The 19267-nt window shown below is 42.2% G+C and overlaps 1 protein-coding gene across 1 annotated transcript in view; it reads left to right on the top strand.

Moving 5' to 3' along the window:
* Positions 1 to 2066: 2066 nt before the first annotated feature.
* fam151a (family with sequence similarity 151 member A) overlaps positions 2067 to 19267 on the top strand; it is a 33684-nt gene continuing 16483 nt past the window's right edge. The window contains exons 1-2 of the mRNA XM_067990566.1: positions 2067 to 2357; positions 13656 to 13808. Of these exons, the coding sequence (XP_067846667.1) occupies positions 2192 to 2357; positions 13656 to 13808 (319 nt within the window). The 5' untranslated portion in view covers positions 2067 to 2191. The remainder of the gene's footprint in view (positions 2358 to 13655; positions 13809 to 19267) is intronic.

The raw sequence follows: 19267 nt of genomic DNA, 5'->3' as shown, positions 1-19267 counted from the left end.
AAACACTACATTGAACTCGATCATGTTATGATTGCTATCGGATAGATGTTCACGCACAGTTAAGCTGTTAACTGAATCTGGTTCATTACTCATTACTAAATCTAATATGGCTTGCCCCCTTGTTGCCTCCAGGACATACTGCTGTAGAAAACTATTCCGGACACACAAGAAATTCACTACCTTTCTGACAGTTGCTAGTCTGCTTTTCCCAATCTATGTGAAGGTTAAAATCCCCCATTAAGACCACTATGCCTTTGTTACATGCTTGTCTAATCTCTGCATTTATACAATCTAGCACTTCAGAGCTGCTGCCAGGGGTCCTATACACAACTCCCACTATAGTCTTAGATCCTTTCCTATTTCTCAATTCAACCCATAAAGGTCTCTGTTGGCTGCTTACCCCTCGTTATATCCTCCTTCATCATTGAAGTGATTTCATCTCTAATCACTAAGGCTACTCCTCCCCCTCTTCCAGTTTCCCCATCTCTCCTGTAGACCTTATAACCCAGTATATTTAGTTCCCAATCCTGACCATCCTGCAGCCATGTCTCAGTAATAGCTATCATGTCATACCCTCCAATTTGAATTTGAACCTGTAGTTCATTTAATTTATTCCTTATACTCCGTGCATTTGTATATAGAACTCTTAGTTGGGCCACACACCCTAGCCTGACCTTCAGCTTTGATGCTGGGTTAATTGCTTTACACCTTCTAGTTTTCACTTTATCTGTAGTGCCTAAAGTACACTTTCTTTCTGCTGCTCTATGCTTTTCCCTTTCACTTGTTCTTGTACAACTGTTTGTACTATTTGTATTGTAAATTTCCCCTGGGTCTTCCCCTCTCTTGCTGCTCTCAACTTTACTCCCTTCTGACTCCCCACTCACGTTCCCATCCCCCGCCACTCTAGTTTAAACCTTCCCCAACAGCACTAGCAAACACCCCCGCGAGGACATTGGTCCCGGTCCTGCTCGGGTGTAACCCGTCCCGCTTGTACAGGTCCCACCTTCCCCAGAACCGGTCCCAATGTCCCAGGAATCTAACTCCCTCCCTCCTACACCATCCCTGCAGCCACGCATTCATCTGGTCTATTCTCCTGTTCCTATACTCACTAGCACGTGGCACTGGTAGTAATCCTGAGGTCACTACCTTTGAGGTCCTGCTTTTCAATTTATCTCCTAACTCCTTAAATTCACCTTGCAGGACCTTATCCCTTTTTTTAAAACCTATGTCGTTGGTACCGACATGGACCAAGACTACTGGCTGTTCACCCTCCCCCTCCAGAATGCCCTGCAGGCGCTCCGTGACATCCTTGACCCTAGCACCAGGGAGGCAACATACCATCCTGGAGTCACGTTTGCGGCCGCAGAAACGCCTATTTGTTCCCCTTACAATGTAATCAAGGTGTTCAAAATTATGAAGGGTTTTGATGGAGTAAATAAGGAGAAACTGTTTCCACTGGCAGGAGGGTAGGAAACAGATTTAAGGTAATTAGCAAAAGAACCAGAGGGGAGATGAGGATAATTTTTTTTTAGGCATGGAGTTGTTATGATCTGGAATGCACTGCCTCAAAAGTAGGTAGGAGCGGTTTTATAGGATCTTTCAAAAGGGAATTGGATAAATACTTAAAAAGGAAACATTTGCAGGACTATGGGAAAAGAGTGGGGGGAGTGGGAATAATTGGATAGCTCTTTCAAAAAGGGGGCTCAGGCACGATGGGCCCAATGGTCTTCTGTGCTGTATCATTCTATGATAATTCATGCACCTTAGACACTTGCAGCTCCCGGCTCCAATCTGCCCTTCAGGCATTGAGTGGAAAAAGTGCCATCAGTGACAATAACTTTCTGTTTAAATCAGTGTGCGATTGCCTTTCATCTAATACTTAAATAGTTTCTATATTTTACTTTTTTTTAAAAACTCTGTACAGTTATTTTCTATAATTTTAGAGTTTATTTACTCAGATCTGTCTGCGTTTGTAAAGGATTTATTTATAATTAAAAAGTGGGTTTGCCGCTTGCTCCCAGCGCCGATTCTCGATTCGGAAGCAAGAACCGGGCGGATCCGAGCTGTCAGTCCCCAGGACGGGATAGACCGCCTCCGCCTCCCTTTCGAAAGGCATCCTCCTCCTCCTCCTCCTCCTCGCAGGCAGCCTCCCGACCGCACAGCAGAACCGAGCCGAGCCGTGGACGCCGCGATGTTGGAGCTGGACCCGGACCGAGAGATTCTGTATAAAGAGGAGAGACGCGGCCTCTTCAGCCGCCGGCGCTGGAAGCTGTTGGCCGGGCTCTCCTTTACCCTGCTGGTCGCTGCTTACATCGGGCTAGTGGGATACTTCGCTGTTTACAGAAACTTCTTCGCAGGTAAGAGAGCCCGTCGCCCCGGGAACACCCAGTGCAGCCCCAGAGCCACGGAAGGGTAGCAGGGGATACAGTCCACATGGAAAAAAGTGCTCGCAAACCTCTTGTTATTGTTTACCAAATATTACTGGGTGATGATGTGTGTCCAAAGTGTGAAAGTATTGGGAGCTTACCTGTGATGTTATTAATTAGCCTAAAACATGATAAAGACGGTGAGTGCCCCTTTAACAGAAGGCACTCCTTCAAAATCCACTGTCTCACATATGCACTGACAGCTCTACAGACTGACTCTCTCACAGAGTGCTCACAAATGCACGCAGACTGGTTCACACTCACTGACTCTCTGATAGAATGGTACCAGGGATGAAAGACTTCAGTTACATGGAGAGACCATAGAAACTGGGGTAGTTTTCCTTAGAGCAGAAAAGGTTACAAAGAATTACAAAGAAAGTACAGCACAGAAACTTTCCACTCTGCCCAACAAATCCATGCGGGTATTTATGCTTCACATGAGCCTCCTCCCACCCTTCTTCATTCAACCCTATCAACATATCCTTCTAATCCTTTCTCCCTCGTGTGTTTATCTAGCTTCCCCTTAAATGCATCTATGCTGCCACAATACTTGTGGTAGCGAGTACCACATTCTTACCACTCTCTGGGTGAAGAAGTTTCTCCTGAATTCCCTATTGGATTTATTAGTGACTATCATATTTATGGCCCCTAGTTCAGGTCTCCCCCAAAAGTGGACACATCTTCTCTACGTCTACCCTATCAAACCCTTTCATAATTTTAAAGGCCTCTATCAGGTCACTCCTCAATCTTCTCTATTCTACAGAAAAGAGCCCCGGCCTGTTCAATCTTTCCTGATAGGATGATACCAGAAATGAGAGGTTATACCTAGTAAATCTTTTTTGCACCTTCTCAACTGCCTTTATCTCCTTTTTATAGTGTGGAGACCAGAACTGTTTGCAGTATTCCAAGTGTGGTCTAACCAAGGTCCGGTACAAGTTTAGCATAACTTCTCTGCTTTTCAATTCTATCCCTCTATCTATATTGAAATTCATTTACCAATGACATGCCCATTCTGCAAGTTTATTAACGTCTTCCTGTATTTTGTCACAAGTCCTCCTCAGTATTAACTACAACCCTCAATTTAGTGTCATCCACAAATTTTGAAATTGTACTTACGATTCCGGAGACCAAATCGTTTATGTATATGGTGAACTACAGTGGACCCAGCACCGATCCTTGTGGAACACCACTCCCCACCTTTTGCCAGTTTGAATAACTACCTTTAACCCCCACTCTATTTTCTGTTTTGTAGCCAGCTTGCTATCCATTCTGCTACTTGTTCCCTGACTCCACATGCTCTGACTTTAGTCATGAGTCTACTATGTGGTACCTTATCAAAGGCTTTTTGAAAATCCAAATATATTACATCTACTACATTGCCCTTGTCTACACTCTGTTACATCTTCAAAGAATTCAATTAGGTTGGTCAAGCATGACCTTCCCTTTTGAAATCAGTGCTGACTATTCTTTATTATATTTTCAATTTCTAGATGTTTTTCTACTACATCTTTGAGTAAAGATTCCATTATCTTTCCTACCACCGACGTTAAGCTAATTGGTCTATTGTTCCCTGGACTGGTTCTAGCTCCCTTTTTAAAATACAGGAATCACATTAGCTGTCCACCAGTCCTCTGGCACTATTCCCTTTTCTAATTAATTTTTATATTTAGTAATAGTGCCTCTGCTATCTCTTCCATAACTTTTTTTAGTATACCCGGATGCAGTCCATCTGGACCCGGGGTCTTAGCCTCTTTAAGTTTGATTAGTTTATCAATTATCTTCCCCTTTCTATCTTAAATGTCTTTACATCTTTTTTGATCTCTTCTTCTGATGTCATGCCCACCATGTTAGTCTCCCTGGTAAATACTGAAGCAAAGTAATTATTTAATATTTCTGCCATTTCCCTGTCATTGCCTGTGAGTTTATTGTGTATAGCCCTTAATGGCCCTATCCCTATACTGATTTTTCTTTTGTTATTTAAGTGTCTGTAGAATACTTTACTATTTCTTTTGTTGTTCCTTGATAATTTAATTTCATGATTTCTTTTTGCCTTCCTAATTGTCTCTAACTTATTTCCTAACCTTTTTCTATTCCCTTTTGTCATCCTCTCCATTGTTGTCTACGTTCTTAGTGTATGCCTTTTTCTTTAGTTTCAATTCTGCCCTTATTTTTTTTATTCATCCATGTGTTTCATTATTGGTTAGTTTGTTCTTGCTTTTTAGTGGGATATATTTCTCCTGGACTCTATTCATCACCATTTAAAATGTTTCCCACTGCTGTTCTATTTCTTTCTTTGTCATTATTTTTTCCAGTTTATTTTTCCTAGTTCCATTCTCATCCCTTCAAATTCAGCCTTTTTTCCAATTTATTATTTTGATCTTTGTATTACTTATGTCCTTCTCACTCTTTATTTTAAACCCTATGTTGTGATCACTATTGCCTAGATGTTCCCCTACCCATATTTCTCTGTTCTGTTCTGGTTCATTTCCCCATTACTAGATCCATCAGTGCTTCCTCTTTTGTTGGGCCTTTTACATACTGGGTGACAAATGAGTCCTGCACAAATTGCATAAAACTCCATTCCCTCTACCTCTTTACCTACTTCTTCCTGCCAGTTTATTTAGGGGTAGTTAAAATCTCCCATGATAATTATTCTATGCCCTTTACTCATTTCACGTATTTGTTTACATATTTCTTCCTCCATTTCCTTTCCACTATTAGGTGGTCTGTAGTATACCCCTATTAGCATGATCGATCCCTTATTTTTTATTTCAATCCATATGGATTCTGTTTCTAGCCTTCTGTTAGTTATGTCCCTTTGTAAATCTCAAGGGAGATTTGATAGAGGCGTTCAAAATCATGAAGAGCTTTGATAGAATAATTAAGGAGAAACTGTTTCTAGTGGCAGAAGGGTCATTAACCAGAGGTACAAATTTAAAGTAACTGGCAAAAAAAAGGCGATGTGAGGAGCGAGCTGTTATGATCTGGAATGCGCTGTCTGAAAGGGTGGAGGAAGTTGATTCAATAACAACTTTCAAAAGGGAATTGGATAAATATTTGAAGGGAGAAAATTTGCAGGCCAAGGGGAAAGAGCAGGGGAATAGGACTAATTGGATAACTCTTTCAAAGAGCTGGCACAGGCACGATGGGCCGAATGGCCTCTTTCTGTGATTCTACACACACATTGACACACACATAGAGGCACACAGACATACACATGCACACATGCAGTACATAAGATGCTAAAATGATCAAGCTGCAGTCATTATGATTACTGGATGTTCCTGTTAAATATGTTTTACAATTTAAATATTTATAACAGCTTTGTTTTCACAAAGGTAGTGTATAACTGGTGGATGAGAGGGGTTTGGTGAGTTTGACCAGTACATTTGTTGATAAATGTGACATGAATAAGTGAATGTTGGAAGGTGGCTGGTGAGATGGTTCTGTGGGTTTGCAGCTAATTACAATTTGCAGACATCAATATTCATTCCAGAGCTGAGGGGTGGAGTGACTATTAATTACTAAATAATTAACAAACTGAAGTTGTCAGCCCTCTCCTCCCTCTCCTGAGGCACTGACTAATGCTAGGGTTCAGTTCTACGTGTACAAGGCACCCACTAGTATTCACCCAAGTGGCCATTCTTTGTGCATTAGCCTGGATGGTAAGTGTTGGCAGGTTATTTAATCATGGAAGGCTTCAAGTTGAGTTTGATCCTATCCTCACCTGATATATACATTTTCTAGCAGAGGTTCACTGGATTGCGATCAGGAATGGGAGCCTTGCTGATTTTGCTTTTTTGACCCTCTCTAGCCAAGGGGCTACTGAAGCACCACTACACTGTGGCTGAGATCAGCTAACTTAGCACAGACTGGGATCTTCTGGTCTGTATAATTCAGTATTACACTGCCTTTGGAAGGATTTCTAATTCACTTCCAACGTGTCCACTGAACACTCGCTGTGTCTCTTTGGTACCACATCAGTGCACTTGTAGCCTGCTCCAGCATTCTCAACAGGTCTATGCCAGCTCCAGTAGAACATCAGGAACTGACCTGGAGTCTCTGAATACAGTGCACATCAAGTTGTTGCGGCAGGTGTCAAAACTGGCCAATGTAGCCCAAGTCCAACTGCCTCGGGGCCAGTGGAATTGTGCCAGTAAGACTGGGAGCCCATGTGAATGGGCGAGGTGGTGCTCTGGTTACATCAGAAGCAACTATGTGTCTCTCGTGGTCATGATATGTCCACTCGTGTAAGGGAGGCATTAAGTTGAAGCTGAAGATATCAGAAGAGTCCATCACTGTGGTTTCAGTAACAAAAACAGAAAAAGCTGGAAACACTCACCAAGTTAGGCACAGCATCGGTGGAGAGAAGTGAAAGTTAATGTTTCAGGTGTAACCCTTCATTAGAACTACTGATGAAAGGTTAACTTTTTAGGCATAACCCACCACTTCTCTCCACAAATGTTGTGTCTGACTCGGAGAGAGTTTCCAGCATTTTGACCCCTCTGACCTCTTCCTCTGCTTTTTAGTAACTCATTTATCCCTATGATAACAGCCCCAATATTCTAGAAAAGCAGTTCAAACCAGAACAATGGGACTGACCAACAATCCTAGAATATTCTGCAACAGAATGGAGAGCAACGCTTATTCAAAATAAACTGCCACTAATACCAAGTCTGGGAATACAAAGAGGAAGTTATTCTTTAGTTGTATAGAGATTTGGTCAGACCTCATGTGGAGTACTTCATTCAGTTTGGGCACCGCACCTCAGGAAGGATATACTGGCCTTGTAGCGGGTACAGCTCAGATACACCATAATAATACCACAGCTTAAAAGGGTTAAATAGTGAGGACAGTTTGCATAAACTTGGCTTGTATTCCCAAGAATTTAGAAGCCTGTGGGGTAATCTAATCAAAGTGATTAAAATGATAAAGCCATTTGATAAGATAGATAAAAAGGAACTGTATCCTCTGGTGGGGGAAATCAAGAACAAGGGGGCACAATCTTATAATTAGAGCTAGACCATTCAGGAATGAAATCAGTAACCACTTTTTCACACATAGGATAGTGAAAGTCTAGAATTCTCTTACCCCCCCAAAGGCTACGGACACGAGATACAATGGAGCTTGCAAGACTGAGATGGACAGATTTTTTATTAGGCAAGAGTATCAAGGGATATGGATCAAAGGCGGATAAATGAATTTGAGGTACAGATCAGCCATGATCTAATAGAATGGTGGAACAAGCTTGAGGGTCTGGATAGCCTGTGCCTGCTCCTATGTTCTCTCTGCATTTTATGAAGCAGATTCCAACAGCATTGTACAGCCAGCTCTCTGCACTCCAACGGAAGACTGGGAGAGAAACTGTCACAGTTGCTTGGTGTAAATAATGGTAACCTTTTTGATCTATGCACTGAATGCAGAGTCAAATTCTAGTAAAAGCACACCGATCAAATCCCACTGCTCGAAGTTTTTGCACGTGTGGCCTTCTAGTAAGGACAGGATGGGGCTTGGTTGTGACGATAACCACGCTTGGATAGTGCACTCACACTAACTTTCCAAATTCACATATGAAGAATGCACGCTTACTTGGGGTACCAGAGGGCTGCAGATTCCTACAAGAGGTAGCATATTCATTCAGAGAGAGGAGGGGAGAAAATTGGCTGGTGGGGTGGGGGTGGCAGAATTAAGCATGATGCACATTTAGTGGGAAGTGTCATTTCTCACATTGACTCTTCAATATTCTTCACTCCATCACTGGCGGCCATGCCTTCGGCTGCCTAGGCCCTAACCTTGTTAAGGACAATGAGGTAGCAGAGCTCTAAGCTGCTTTAGTGATATGATGGGAATACAGTAGTGGAAACGCCAGTCTGTAATTATTTGTAAAAGTAGTCTGTAGAATAGCAAGATGTTAAATCACTGACAATACTTCAGTGTATCCGATTCATTGTTTTATCATAGAATCATGCAGCACGGAAGGAGGCCATTCGGCCCATTGTCTCTGTGCCGGCTCTTTGAAAGAGCTGTCCAATCAGTCTCGCTCCACTGCTCCTTCCCCATAGCCCAAACTCATAACTCAAATTCCAATAGGTAGCCCATTAATAGAAGGGTATTAGACAACAAATCTTCCCTCCACCATTATGCTCGCATCCAAAGTTTAAATTGGGATCTACTGTTTTATGTTGAAGATTTTGTACGTGTGAGTATATATATCTAATTTGGCTGTCTTCAGATTGCTATGTAACCCAGTCCAAAGGTCTTGATTATAGACCAAACCAAAATCAGTCAACAGCAACAACAACATGTATTTATACAGCACTTTTAACATAGTAAAATATCCCAAGGTGCTTCATCAAACAAAATTTGACACAGAGCCATACAAAGGATATATTAGGACAGCTAACCAAAAGCTTGGCCAAAGAGGTAGATTTTAAGGAACGTCTTAAAAGGAGGAGAGAGGTGGAGAGGTTTAGGGGAGGAATTCCAAAGCTTAAGGCCTAGGCAGCTGAAGGCATGGCCATCAATGGTGGAACAAAGAAAACTGGGGATGCGCAAGAGGCCAGAATTGGAAGAGCACAGAGACCATGGAGGGTTGTAGGGCTGGAGGAGGTTACAGAGATAGGGAGGGGCGAGGCCATGGAGGGATTTGAACACAAGGATGAGAATTTCAAAGTCCAAACAGACACAAATGTATTACTAACATTACATAATTTAACTACAATTACACAGCATGATCGTAGGGTTAAATATTATTGATTACAGTAAAGGTAAATTGAATCTTAACAATTTACAGAATTTAGACCATCATAAATATAACCTAATTTTACGTTTCATGATATCTCAGCATTTAATGTCCATATTACTGTAGGGATTATGTGAGTTGAAGTTCAAAGTCTATATTCAGTGCATCACTGGTAAGCCTCCAGTATCAATGCTATCTCTTGGCTTGTAAGCATAAAAATCATACAGCCTCTCCTTAAGTAGCAAATTGATTGTAGTGTCGGACAGTGCTGTTTTCTCAATGATGGTCTGGGGGTTACAATTCAGTGACAAACTGTTGTCATCATCATCTTTCTCCAGTTTTCGTTCTTCTTAATTTAGTTAAACTAACACGTTTAGTAAACCTTTCAACTGACAGCACTATATAACATTCTTCAGTGCTTAAAACCTACGTTACTAACACTCTCGACATTCTATGTATTTAGTAAGTGCGATGCAATACACACTCAGGTGAACAGAATCTGACTTTAAAAACCTTGAGAATCCCACTTCAGTCAGTTAATCAATCAATCAAAGGCAAATTTGGTAACCTATAACCTTTCTAAGATGTCATCCAAGTACGTAGGCATGTCTTCAAAAGATCGAACTGAATGCCTGTGGGAACTCTCGCAAGATAGTGTACTCTGCTAACAGGTATCACAATTTCTAAACAATGCCTTCAGTAACAAGACTGTCTGGGTCATAATTTTTATTGAAGGCCCAAGGCCACCTGGCCCATAGAAAAAGAACCCTCCATTTTATTTCATCTGAATATATATATAGTAAACTGCCATTTTTTTTTTCTGAGTACTAAAGCCATTTAAGGGAATTAATTCTCTTTTTGGCAGAGCTATATTACAATATACTGTAAAGTTTGGAAAGTGCAACCATCACTACCGAGAGAAGCAATAGTAAATGTCTGGATAAGTTGTTAATCAAAGTTATTACCTTAGAGGTGCAAGCCTTCCCCTTTGATGTGTGAGCATGTAGTTCCCATGAGTCTGCCTAGCTAAGGCTCCTGCTCTGCAATGGAATGATATCTAAATCGTCAGGTATCACTAGGAGCCATCTTCTCACAATAGCTTAAACAAAACCCTTTGACTAACTAACACTTAGGAACATAGGAGGAGTAGGCCATTCAGGCCCTCGAGCCTGTTCCGCCATTCATGGCTGATCTGTATTTTAATTCAATTTACCCATCAAGGGTCGCTGTTGATGTAACCCTTAATACCTTTGCCAAACACAAATCTATCAATCTCAGTTATGAAATTTTCAATTTACCTAGTCTCAACAGCTTTTTGGGGTAGGGAGTTCCAGATTTCCATTACCCTTTATATGAAGAAGTGCTTCCTGACATCACCCCTGAATGGCTTAGCTCTAATTTTAAGGTTATGCCCCCTTGTTCTGGACTCCCACACAAGAGGAAATAGTTTCTCTCTACCTACCCTATCAATTCCTTTAATCATCTTAAACACTTCAACTAAATCACCCCTTAATCTTCTATACTTGAGGGAATACAAGCATGGTCTATGCAACCTGTCCTCATAATTAAACCCCTTTAGCCCCTGTATCATTCCGGTGAATCTTCAAATCACTATTGTAATGATCCTGGTTCAAGGCTACCTACTTACTATTGAGAAAAATGCTGAATCTACCAATGCACAAATATTATAAGTTTTTTAAAAAATCAGGTTAGGCAACACAAAATGAAATTTGCCACAGGCAGTCTGGTGAAGAAGTTATTCCTTGTTCAATTTTCACTTCTGACTGGTGGTGAGTATGTTTAATTGCCAGGATCTAGGTTCATGCTTGTGATTCCTTGCACAGTGAGTTCCCATTTCAACCTGCCACTAGTGAATGTAGCATTCCCCATCACTAATACCCTCCAACTTCATGAACACAAAAAAAAATCCAAAAGCAGTTTTGCTCAAAGAGTTACAACTACAGATACTCAGTGTATGCATGGGAAAGAAATATAGAAATTGTTATGTTTGTTATGTGTTTCCTGCTTTCACGTCTCTTTTCTGAAGTGACTTGCTTCAGTTGTTAGGATCGTCACAACTTGCTGGCAAAGTGACATCAGAAGTTGGTGAGATGAAGATTTCAAAATGAATCTTATCTAGAAGCCAAACTAATAAAAAGGTGCAGTCAGCGCATAGAAATTTTTTTAATGGTAACAGCAATGAAAAATGATCTTGCAGAATTTGAAGCTGCCTGCCCTTTAATCAGATAGCAATGATCAAACTCTGCTACCCAGGACCTCTCCCTGCATCATCCTATTTTTTGTTACACTCAGACAGCATGTCATGCAGCCCCATAATTTTCCTGTAATTATCATCATTACAGACACCACATAGCTCAGAGAGCTCATAGTGCCTTTTACTGATGAGTTCTCTAAAGCACTAGAAATGTTAATGATACCGTTTAATGATTTACAGGTTTGGGCTGAGTGTTGTTGGATGAGACACTCCCTGTTTGAATTTAACCTCAGTCACTCGCTGCAGACATTATTCTGAATTCATCAAAATCTCCAATCTGGCCCTTTCCCCTCCTCTCCTGAATGTACTGACTGCTCCTGCGGGAGGAGCGGGGAGGGAGGTTGCACGGCTATTGGTTGACCTGCAAGGTCATTCTTCACGCATGGTGTAATCCTGTGCACTTTTCAGCAAAGGTTGCAGGATTCTGATTGCCAGCATGAACCCCGGCTGGTGGAATTTTCCTCCCCCTCTAGCCTCAGGTGCTGAGTTAAATTGTAGAGACCCCAACAGACATCAGATAACCTGGCACAGACTAGGGAATCACACCTGAGATTTTACTAGTGTACATGGCTCAGTACTACATTTATCCGCTGACCCCAGGCTATTGCTTTTAAGTTTGCATTTATAATTGCTGTTGACATTGAATCCTGTGCTTGTTTTTCCCGACTAATTGAATAGCAGAGGAACCAGTGGGGAGGAGTCCCCAGTCCCTTTTTAACTCTGGTTCCTGTGTCCCTGATTCACTATGTCTATGTTGAGCTACTTCCAGATCACATCAGGCAGCTGAGGAGTACAAAGCAGAAGCTTTTTGTCTTCATGGGTTGCATTATTGTGCACTGGAGTAATGAGGGGTCACACAAAGTCTAAATCCATGTTCCTATTAATTTGCATATATCTCCAAGATATTAGTGCTCTGATTTAGAATTTATCAGCCAATGAGGCGACAGCACCAAGAACAGCCCTTTCCAAACCTCTCGGCCCACAGTATTCAAGCAGGACAAACTAGCAACAAATAAAGCCACAAATGGGACTTGGTTGTCTAGGTTTCAAGGGGTGGGTTTTCAGGGCTCAGGGATTGTATGTGGTTCACAGTGTGCAGTTAGGACACCACTGATTTCAAGGATCTGGGTTTCCTGAAAGGGGAATGAAAAAAGAAGAAAGTCTTGCATTTATATAGTGCCTTTCACAACTTCAGGACTTCCCAAAGCGCTTTACAGCCAATGAAGTACTTGAAGTGTAGTCACTGTTGTAATGTAGGAAACGTGGCAGTTAATTAATGCACAGCAAGGTCCCACAAACAGCAGTGAGATAACGACCAGATAATCTGTTTTAGTGATGTTGGTTGAGAGATAAATATTGGCCAGGACGGGGAGAACTCCGCTGCTCTTCTTCCAAATAGTGCCATGGGATCTTTTACGTCCACCTGAAACAAGCAATGAGGATGAGAGTGGCGAATGTCCAGTGGGACATTTTATTTTTGGTTGCAGGTGTCTAAGATGTGCAGAAATCCATCCCTATGTTTGAATCTCCAAACCAAGCTACTGAGAAATCCGTATGGTTATGGTTTTCATTTGTCTGTTATGGAATGCAAACTCTTCTCTGTAGGGACACACACACATGCTTAAGTCTGGAGAGTTAAGCATAGGATGGCAAGAGGAAAGGATTGGGGACCCCCAAGTCTGTACAGAGCATTGGTAAACTTCCTGCTGCTTGTCCAGCCAGGACCATTTTGCCCAACAGGGCTTTGGCTTGCAGAGTTACATAGAGTCGAGGGGGAAAAATGCCAACTTCCAGTGACTGGTCTAGTCCTCCAGCTCCCATTAATAAGCCAGGCTGGCTGGCCAATCATCAACATACACAGTGGGACACATGGGGGTTAGAGTCAGAGGAGGACGTGGGTAAACCATCAGAAAGGACACGCAGAAAGATCTTAAATGGGCACCACTGCAATATTAGAATGTTCAGGCACAGACATGATTACCAATCCCATATCAGGACAACGGTGAACCTTGCCAATGGACCAGGTTTCACTGCTACTGATATAAAAATTACTGGATTCATTTCTTCTATGAGTCACAAGGCAATAAAATACCAGTCACAGTAGTGTGAGCCATAGGTTTGCCGGGGGTGGGGGGAGGGAGTTACTTAACAAGAAAGGAACAATCAAAGTGAATGGCAAGTAAAACAATAACATTCTTATCTTCAACTTCAGGCAGGTGTTCCGATGTAGATGGATCTTTCAGTCCAGGTGGGGACCCACTGGACTACTTCCTTCAACATGGAATCATTGAGAGGAAGGATGGGCTGCTGGTTACTTGGTATCACGCTGCAAACAGCAAGAGCCAAATGGAGGAGGCCCTGAAGAGTAAGTACCCAAAACTCTAACAGTTTAGGTCAAAGAAAAGTAAATGGTAAATAAGAACAAAGTTTACCATAGAATAAGTCACATAGGAAGAGCATTGAAGCAGACAGTAAATATGGATTCAAGAGGTGGCGAGACGTGTTTTTGGAGAGAAAGGGTTGAGAGATGTGTGAAAAGGTGAGGTTGAGATCAGGAGAAAACATGCAACAAGAGAAGATATTTGGCTCATCAAGTTCACTCCATCCACAGACCAAGTACAATCGCCTTTATCATGGACACTACCTCACATATTTGATCTCCTGAAGGAAAGTCCTCCACAGTGAATCTCTGGCAAACCTCTAGAATATTCATCCATCGTCACAATTACACTTTTCAAACCTGGGCTGCTGTTCTCCACAAACATTCCTCTTCCCACTCCTCCTTTGTACTAGTTCCAGCTGCAGAGAAATGTTAAATATTCCTAGAGAATCTGATTATTTTGATCCATATCTATCCTCCAATCTGGTTACAAACCAACAAGGGAGAGGCTGTCAGGCTAAATCTTATTTACCCTTGTCAGGTTGGCTCAGTTGGTAGCACTCTTGCCTCTGAGCCAGAAAGTTATAGGCTCAAGCCCCACTCCATGACTTGAGCAGTGCAGTACTGGGGGCGTGCTGAATTGTTAGAGGTGCCGTCTTCTGGATGAGCTGTTAAACTGAGGCTCCATCTGCCTTTGTCTTTGGTCCCCGCTGCAAACTCTGTTCCCTAGCCACCGACTCCATCCCTCTCCCTGGCCACTTTCTGAGTCTGAGCCAGACCGTTCACAACCACATTGTCTTGTTTGACCCTGAGATGAGCTTCCAACCACATATCCGCTCCATCACCAAGACCGCCTTCTTCCACCTCCGTAACATGACCTGCCTCACCTCATCTGCCGCTGAAACCCTCATCTATGCCTTTGTTACCTCCAGACTGGACTATTCCAATGCTCTCCTGGCGGCCTCCCATCTTGCACCCCCCATAAACTTGAGCACATCGAAAACTCTGCTGCCCGTATCCTAACTCGCACCATGTTCCATTCTCCCATCGCCCGTGTTCACTGACCGACATTGGCTCTCGGTCCAGGAACGCTTGGATTTTAAAATTCCCATCCTTGTTTTCCAATCCCTCCATGGCCTTGCCCCTTCCTATCTCTGTAACCTCCTCCAGCCCTACAACCCTCCGAGATCTCTGCGCTCCTCCAATTCTTGTCCGAATGCCCGATTTTAAATCGCTCCACCATTGGTGACCGCGCCTTCACTGCCTAGGCCCTAAGCTCTGGAATTCCCTCCCCAAACCTCTCTCTCTCTCTCCTCCTTTAAGATGCTCCTTAAAACCTACCTCTTTGGCCAAGCTTTTGGTCACCTGTCCTAATACCTCCTTATGTGGCTCAGTGTCAAATTTTGTTTGATAACTCCTATGAAGCGCCTTGGGACGTTTTACTACGTTAAAGGCGCTATATAAATGCAAGTTGTTGTTGTTTAGAAAGATGTTAAAGATGCCGTGACATATTTTGAAGATATTCTCCCGAGGTCCTGGGCAACATCCTTCCTTCAACCAATACGACCAAAAAGAGATTAACTGGTCATTCATCTCATTGCTGGTTGTGGAACTTTGCTGTGTGCAAATTGGCCACTGGATTTTTAAAAATTCATTCTCGGGATATGGGCGTGGCTAGCAAGGACAGCATTTACCCATCCCGAGTTCCCTTGAGAAGGTGGTGGTGAGCTGCAGCCTTGAACCGCTGCAGTCCATAAAATATTTGTCTAGATAACAACAGTGACTACCCTTCAGAAAGTAATTTGTGTGAAGTGTTATAAGATGTTTTTCAGAGGTGTGATAAATGCAAGCCTTTCTTTCCCCATTACTAAATTTATTTTATTCCTACTGCCAATTCATTGAAGGACAAATGAATTAGTAAGGTACTAAAGCAAATACAATAAAACCTGGTTTTACTGTTTCTACATTTGTGTGTTTATCTATTTTTTAATTCTGTTATAGCAATTGACTTTTATTACCTGCCTGCGTTACTCTCTCAATAAGCAGTGGTTGGTGGACTCCAGTGTCACTTTAATCAGACCTTTCCCTCACATCAGTTGGACTGGGTTAGTTTTCTAGGTCACTGAACATTGTGAAAGAAAGCCTCACCCTCCAGCTGGCAATTCTGCTGCTGAATTTTACAGCCTAAACTGATAGGCTGGAAAATTTAGCCTATAGGTTTTCTGTAGATTTTCTTGGAAATTAGGTTCTGCGCGATAGATAGTGACTGAGAAAAGAAGATTATAGGAGGAGATAGAACGAAAGAAACAGTTCACCAAATGAAATGCAAATCAGTTCACACACTTCATGAAAGCTGATGCTATGGAAACAAAGGTTGATGTTGTGATGTTTAATTCTCAGGGAAATAATTCATTTAAAACAAGCTTCCTTATTTCTTTCAAATGATCCTGCCAATCTTACTAAACAATGTCTTTTGTCAAAATTTTATGAAACTCTTTCTTTAAATATTTAAGACTTTTTAAAAAAAAAAGTAGACTTTTGTGTTGTGTTTGGCTGATTGAGGAGGAGATGATGATGGGCAAACAGAAAATTTCTTTCCTTTGCCCATGTCAGTTGCTTCTGGCTCAGGTACAGCTCAGATCAGTTGCCCTGCGGAGCTCCCTCTATACTGACTAATACGTAGGCGACACAATTGGTGTGTCAGCATGCTGTGCCTCTAAATGAAGCAACAATGAAGTTCTGCTCCTTGTTTGATGCTATAATTTTGCCTGGACCATCCCTATTTGTGTCATAACTAGGGAATTTGGAGAGGCGGAGAAACTGGTTTTTGAACCTGGTCAACATGGAGCACAATAAAATGTAAGGGATCTGAGATCAATGGTTTTGGTAATGGGTTAAAAACAATCCCTGGCTGGTTGTAGGAAAATGGTGACCCATCTTAAATAAAGCACATTAGAGGAGTACGGACGGGTGTTATGATTTGGGCTTCCTCAACGCTTTTAATTTGTGTTCACAGCAGGAGGGTGGTTTCTGAGTCTCTCATGAAGCAAACCTTTATTTCTGCTGTGAGTGGGATAGCTTGCCACAGAACTAACAACTCATTAATTACTGTATAAAGCACTCGAGACCACGTGGGATGCCCACCACACTCTCCTGTCAAATGCAAAAAACGCATTTAATGCCACACTGACACACCATTATGTACAAATATGGTAAATTGCACAGAAGCAGAAAGACGCAGCAAGATACTGGGGGGCCATCGTGCCTGAGCTGGCTCTTTGAAAGAACTATCCAATTAGTCCCACTCCCTGCTCTTTCCCCATAGCCCTGTAAATTTTCTCCCTTCAAGTATTTATCCAATTCCCTTTTTGAAAGTTTTAATTGAATCTGCTTCCAACGCTCTGTCAGGTAGTGCATTCCAGATCATTACAACTCGGTGTGTAAAAATCCTCGTGTTGCCTCTGGTTCTTTTGCCAATCACCTTAAATCTGTGTCCTCTGGTTACCGACCCTTTGCCATTGGAAACAGTGTCTCCTTATTTACTCTATCTAAACCCTTCATGATTTTGAACACTTCTATCAAATCTCCTCTTAACCTTCCCTGCTCTAAGGAGAACAACCCCAGTTTCTCTAGTCTCTCCACATAACTGAAGCCTTTCATCCCTGGTACCATTCTAGTAAAATCGCCTCTGCACCCTCTCTAAGATCTTGACAACCTTCCTAAATTGTGGTGCCCAAAATTGGCCCCAATATTCCAACTGGGGCCTAACTAGTGTTTTATAAAGGTTTAACATAACTGCCTTGCTTTTGTGCTCTATGCCTCTATTAATAAAGCCAATCAAGTTCAAAGCCACAATGTGTGTTCTGTGAATTATTTGATGAATGGCTATTTACACTTCATCCAGGCCTCATGTATCTATATTTCATCTGGGAATTCATATTGCGGACAAGACTACTGCATTCTGGCTCATCTACAGATCAATGAACCTGCATGTATTCCAGCCAGAATCTGGGCCCTTGGCTCTAATCTGTAGTTTAGTAACTCCAGTAGATTCTAAAACACGGGTACCCTGGGTATCTAAAATCACATAAAAAATGTAATGCAGAAGTCTTTCCCTATTTGATGTAGGATGGAAACTCTGCTTTTATCAAGAATTGGGAATGGTCAATTTTATAAGAGGATTATCGGGGGCCAATGTGGAACAGTCTGAATGGAAACTGTCCAGAACCATCCATGGTGGTTTGTAAAGGATCACACGGTACCAGTAGGTTAGTGTCAAAGGACCACAGTTAAATAATGGCTGACCCCATAAGGCCTGCACACACAATAAACTTTCACAGTCTCACTGCTGTTATCAGTTTGCTGCAGTGATTCCATTTATTCAGTGTAGCGCTAAGCCAAACAGCACTCACCCAGTGTAATGGAGAGATGAATTTGATGGGAATGGTGTACACAAAACCTTGGAACTTTCCTTGTCTTTAAAATTCAGCTCAGGAGTTTCATGAAACAACTAGTTTTAATATTTATCATACTGTAGGGGCTGTGACTGCACCACCTGGAGAACTAAGAGAAAAAAAAATCTTTCTTTGGCTGAGGATGACAATCCAGCCACTGAATTGGCTCAGTGTTTGTTTGGAACTAAGTCATACAGACCAAAAGTCCTAGGTTCGATATCTGGAATGTGCTAAGGTAGCTGTTCTCAGCCACAGCAGGAGTGCCACAGTCTTTTTCAGCGTCCCTGGACTAGGATGGAAAAACGCCGCTAAGGTTTCTGCTGTTGCTGAGTAACCAGTAACCTGCATTAGAAAATGCAATTGTGTGGATGCAAGGTGAGGACAGGATCAGGCTCAATCCCTCTGGCCTGAACAGTCGGCAGACATTCGTGGTCCAGGCTCACATATGAAGAACTGGGCCCTAGACTGGAGAAAGTGCCTATGGGAGTGGGAGGAGGCAAGTTTGGTGGAGAAACCACAGTTCTAAAAAAAAACTTCATGAGCCAGTAGTAGCCACTGTTTTGCTGGCTATTTGAAACAGTAATTTTTCAATACATTGCTTTTTCACTTACAACAAATAAATTTTAGAAACACACAAAAAAAGTTATGGTGGCCTGACCATTGTGCTGTGATTGAAGTGGTCGACTACAGGCCTTTGAATCATTTTATTTTTTTAACCTTTCCCCTATATCCACACAGTGTTCTTCAACTGGGAGGAGCAGACAAGTCTCTTCTATGTCATTGCTAGCAATGCTCCTAGTCTGGTTGAAGTGGTCAGGGGCAGACTTTCTGTTACCATGGAGAGTGGCAACTCTCCACTCAATATAACAACACAAAAACTTGCATTTAAATAATGCCTTTAAGATCCCAAGGTGCTTCACAGAAGCATAATCAGACAGGAAAAAACCCTGACGGGACAGGCGTGGTTAGAGATGAGCTTTATGAAGAATG

This window comes from Heptranchias perlo, chromosome 9 (assembly GCF_035084215.1).
Source record: "Heptranchias perlo isolate sHepPer1 chromosome 9, sHepPer1.hap1, whole genome shotgun sequence".
In the NCBI taxonomy this organism is placed as follows: domain Eukaryota; kingdom Metazoa; phylum Chordata; class Chondrichthyes; order Hexanchiformes; family Hexanchidae; genus Heptranchias; species Heptranchias perlo.
Note: the sequence above shows the minus strand (reverse complement) of the source record. Positions and strands in the feature narration are given on the sequence as shown.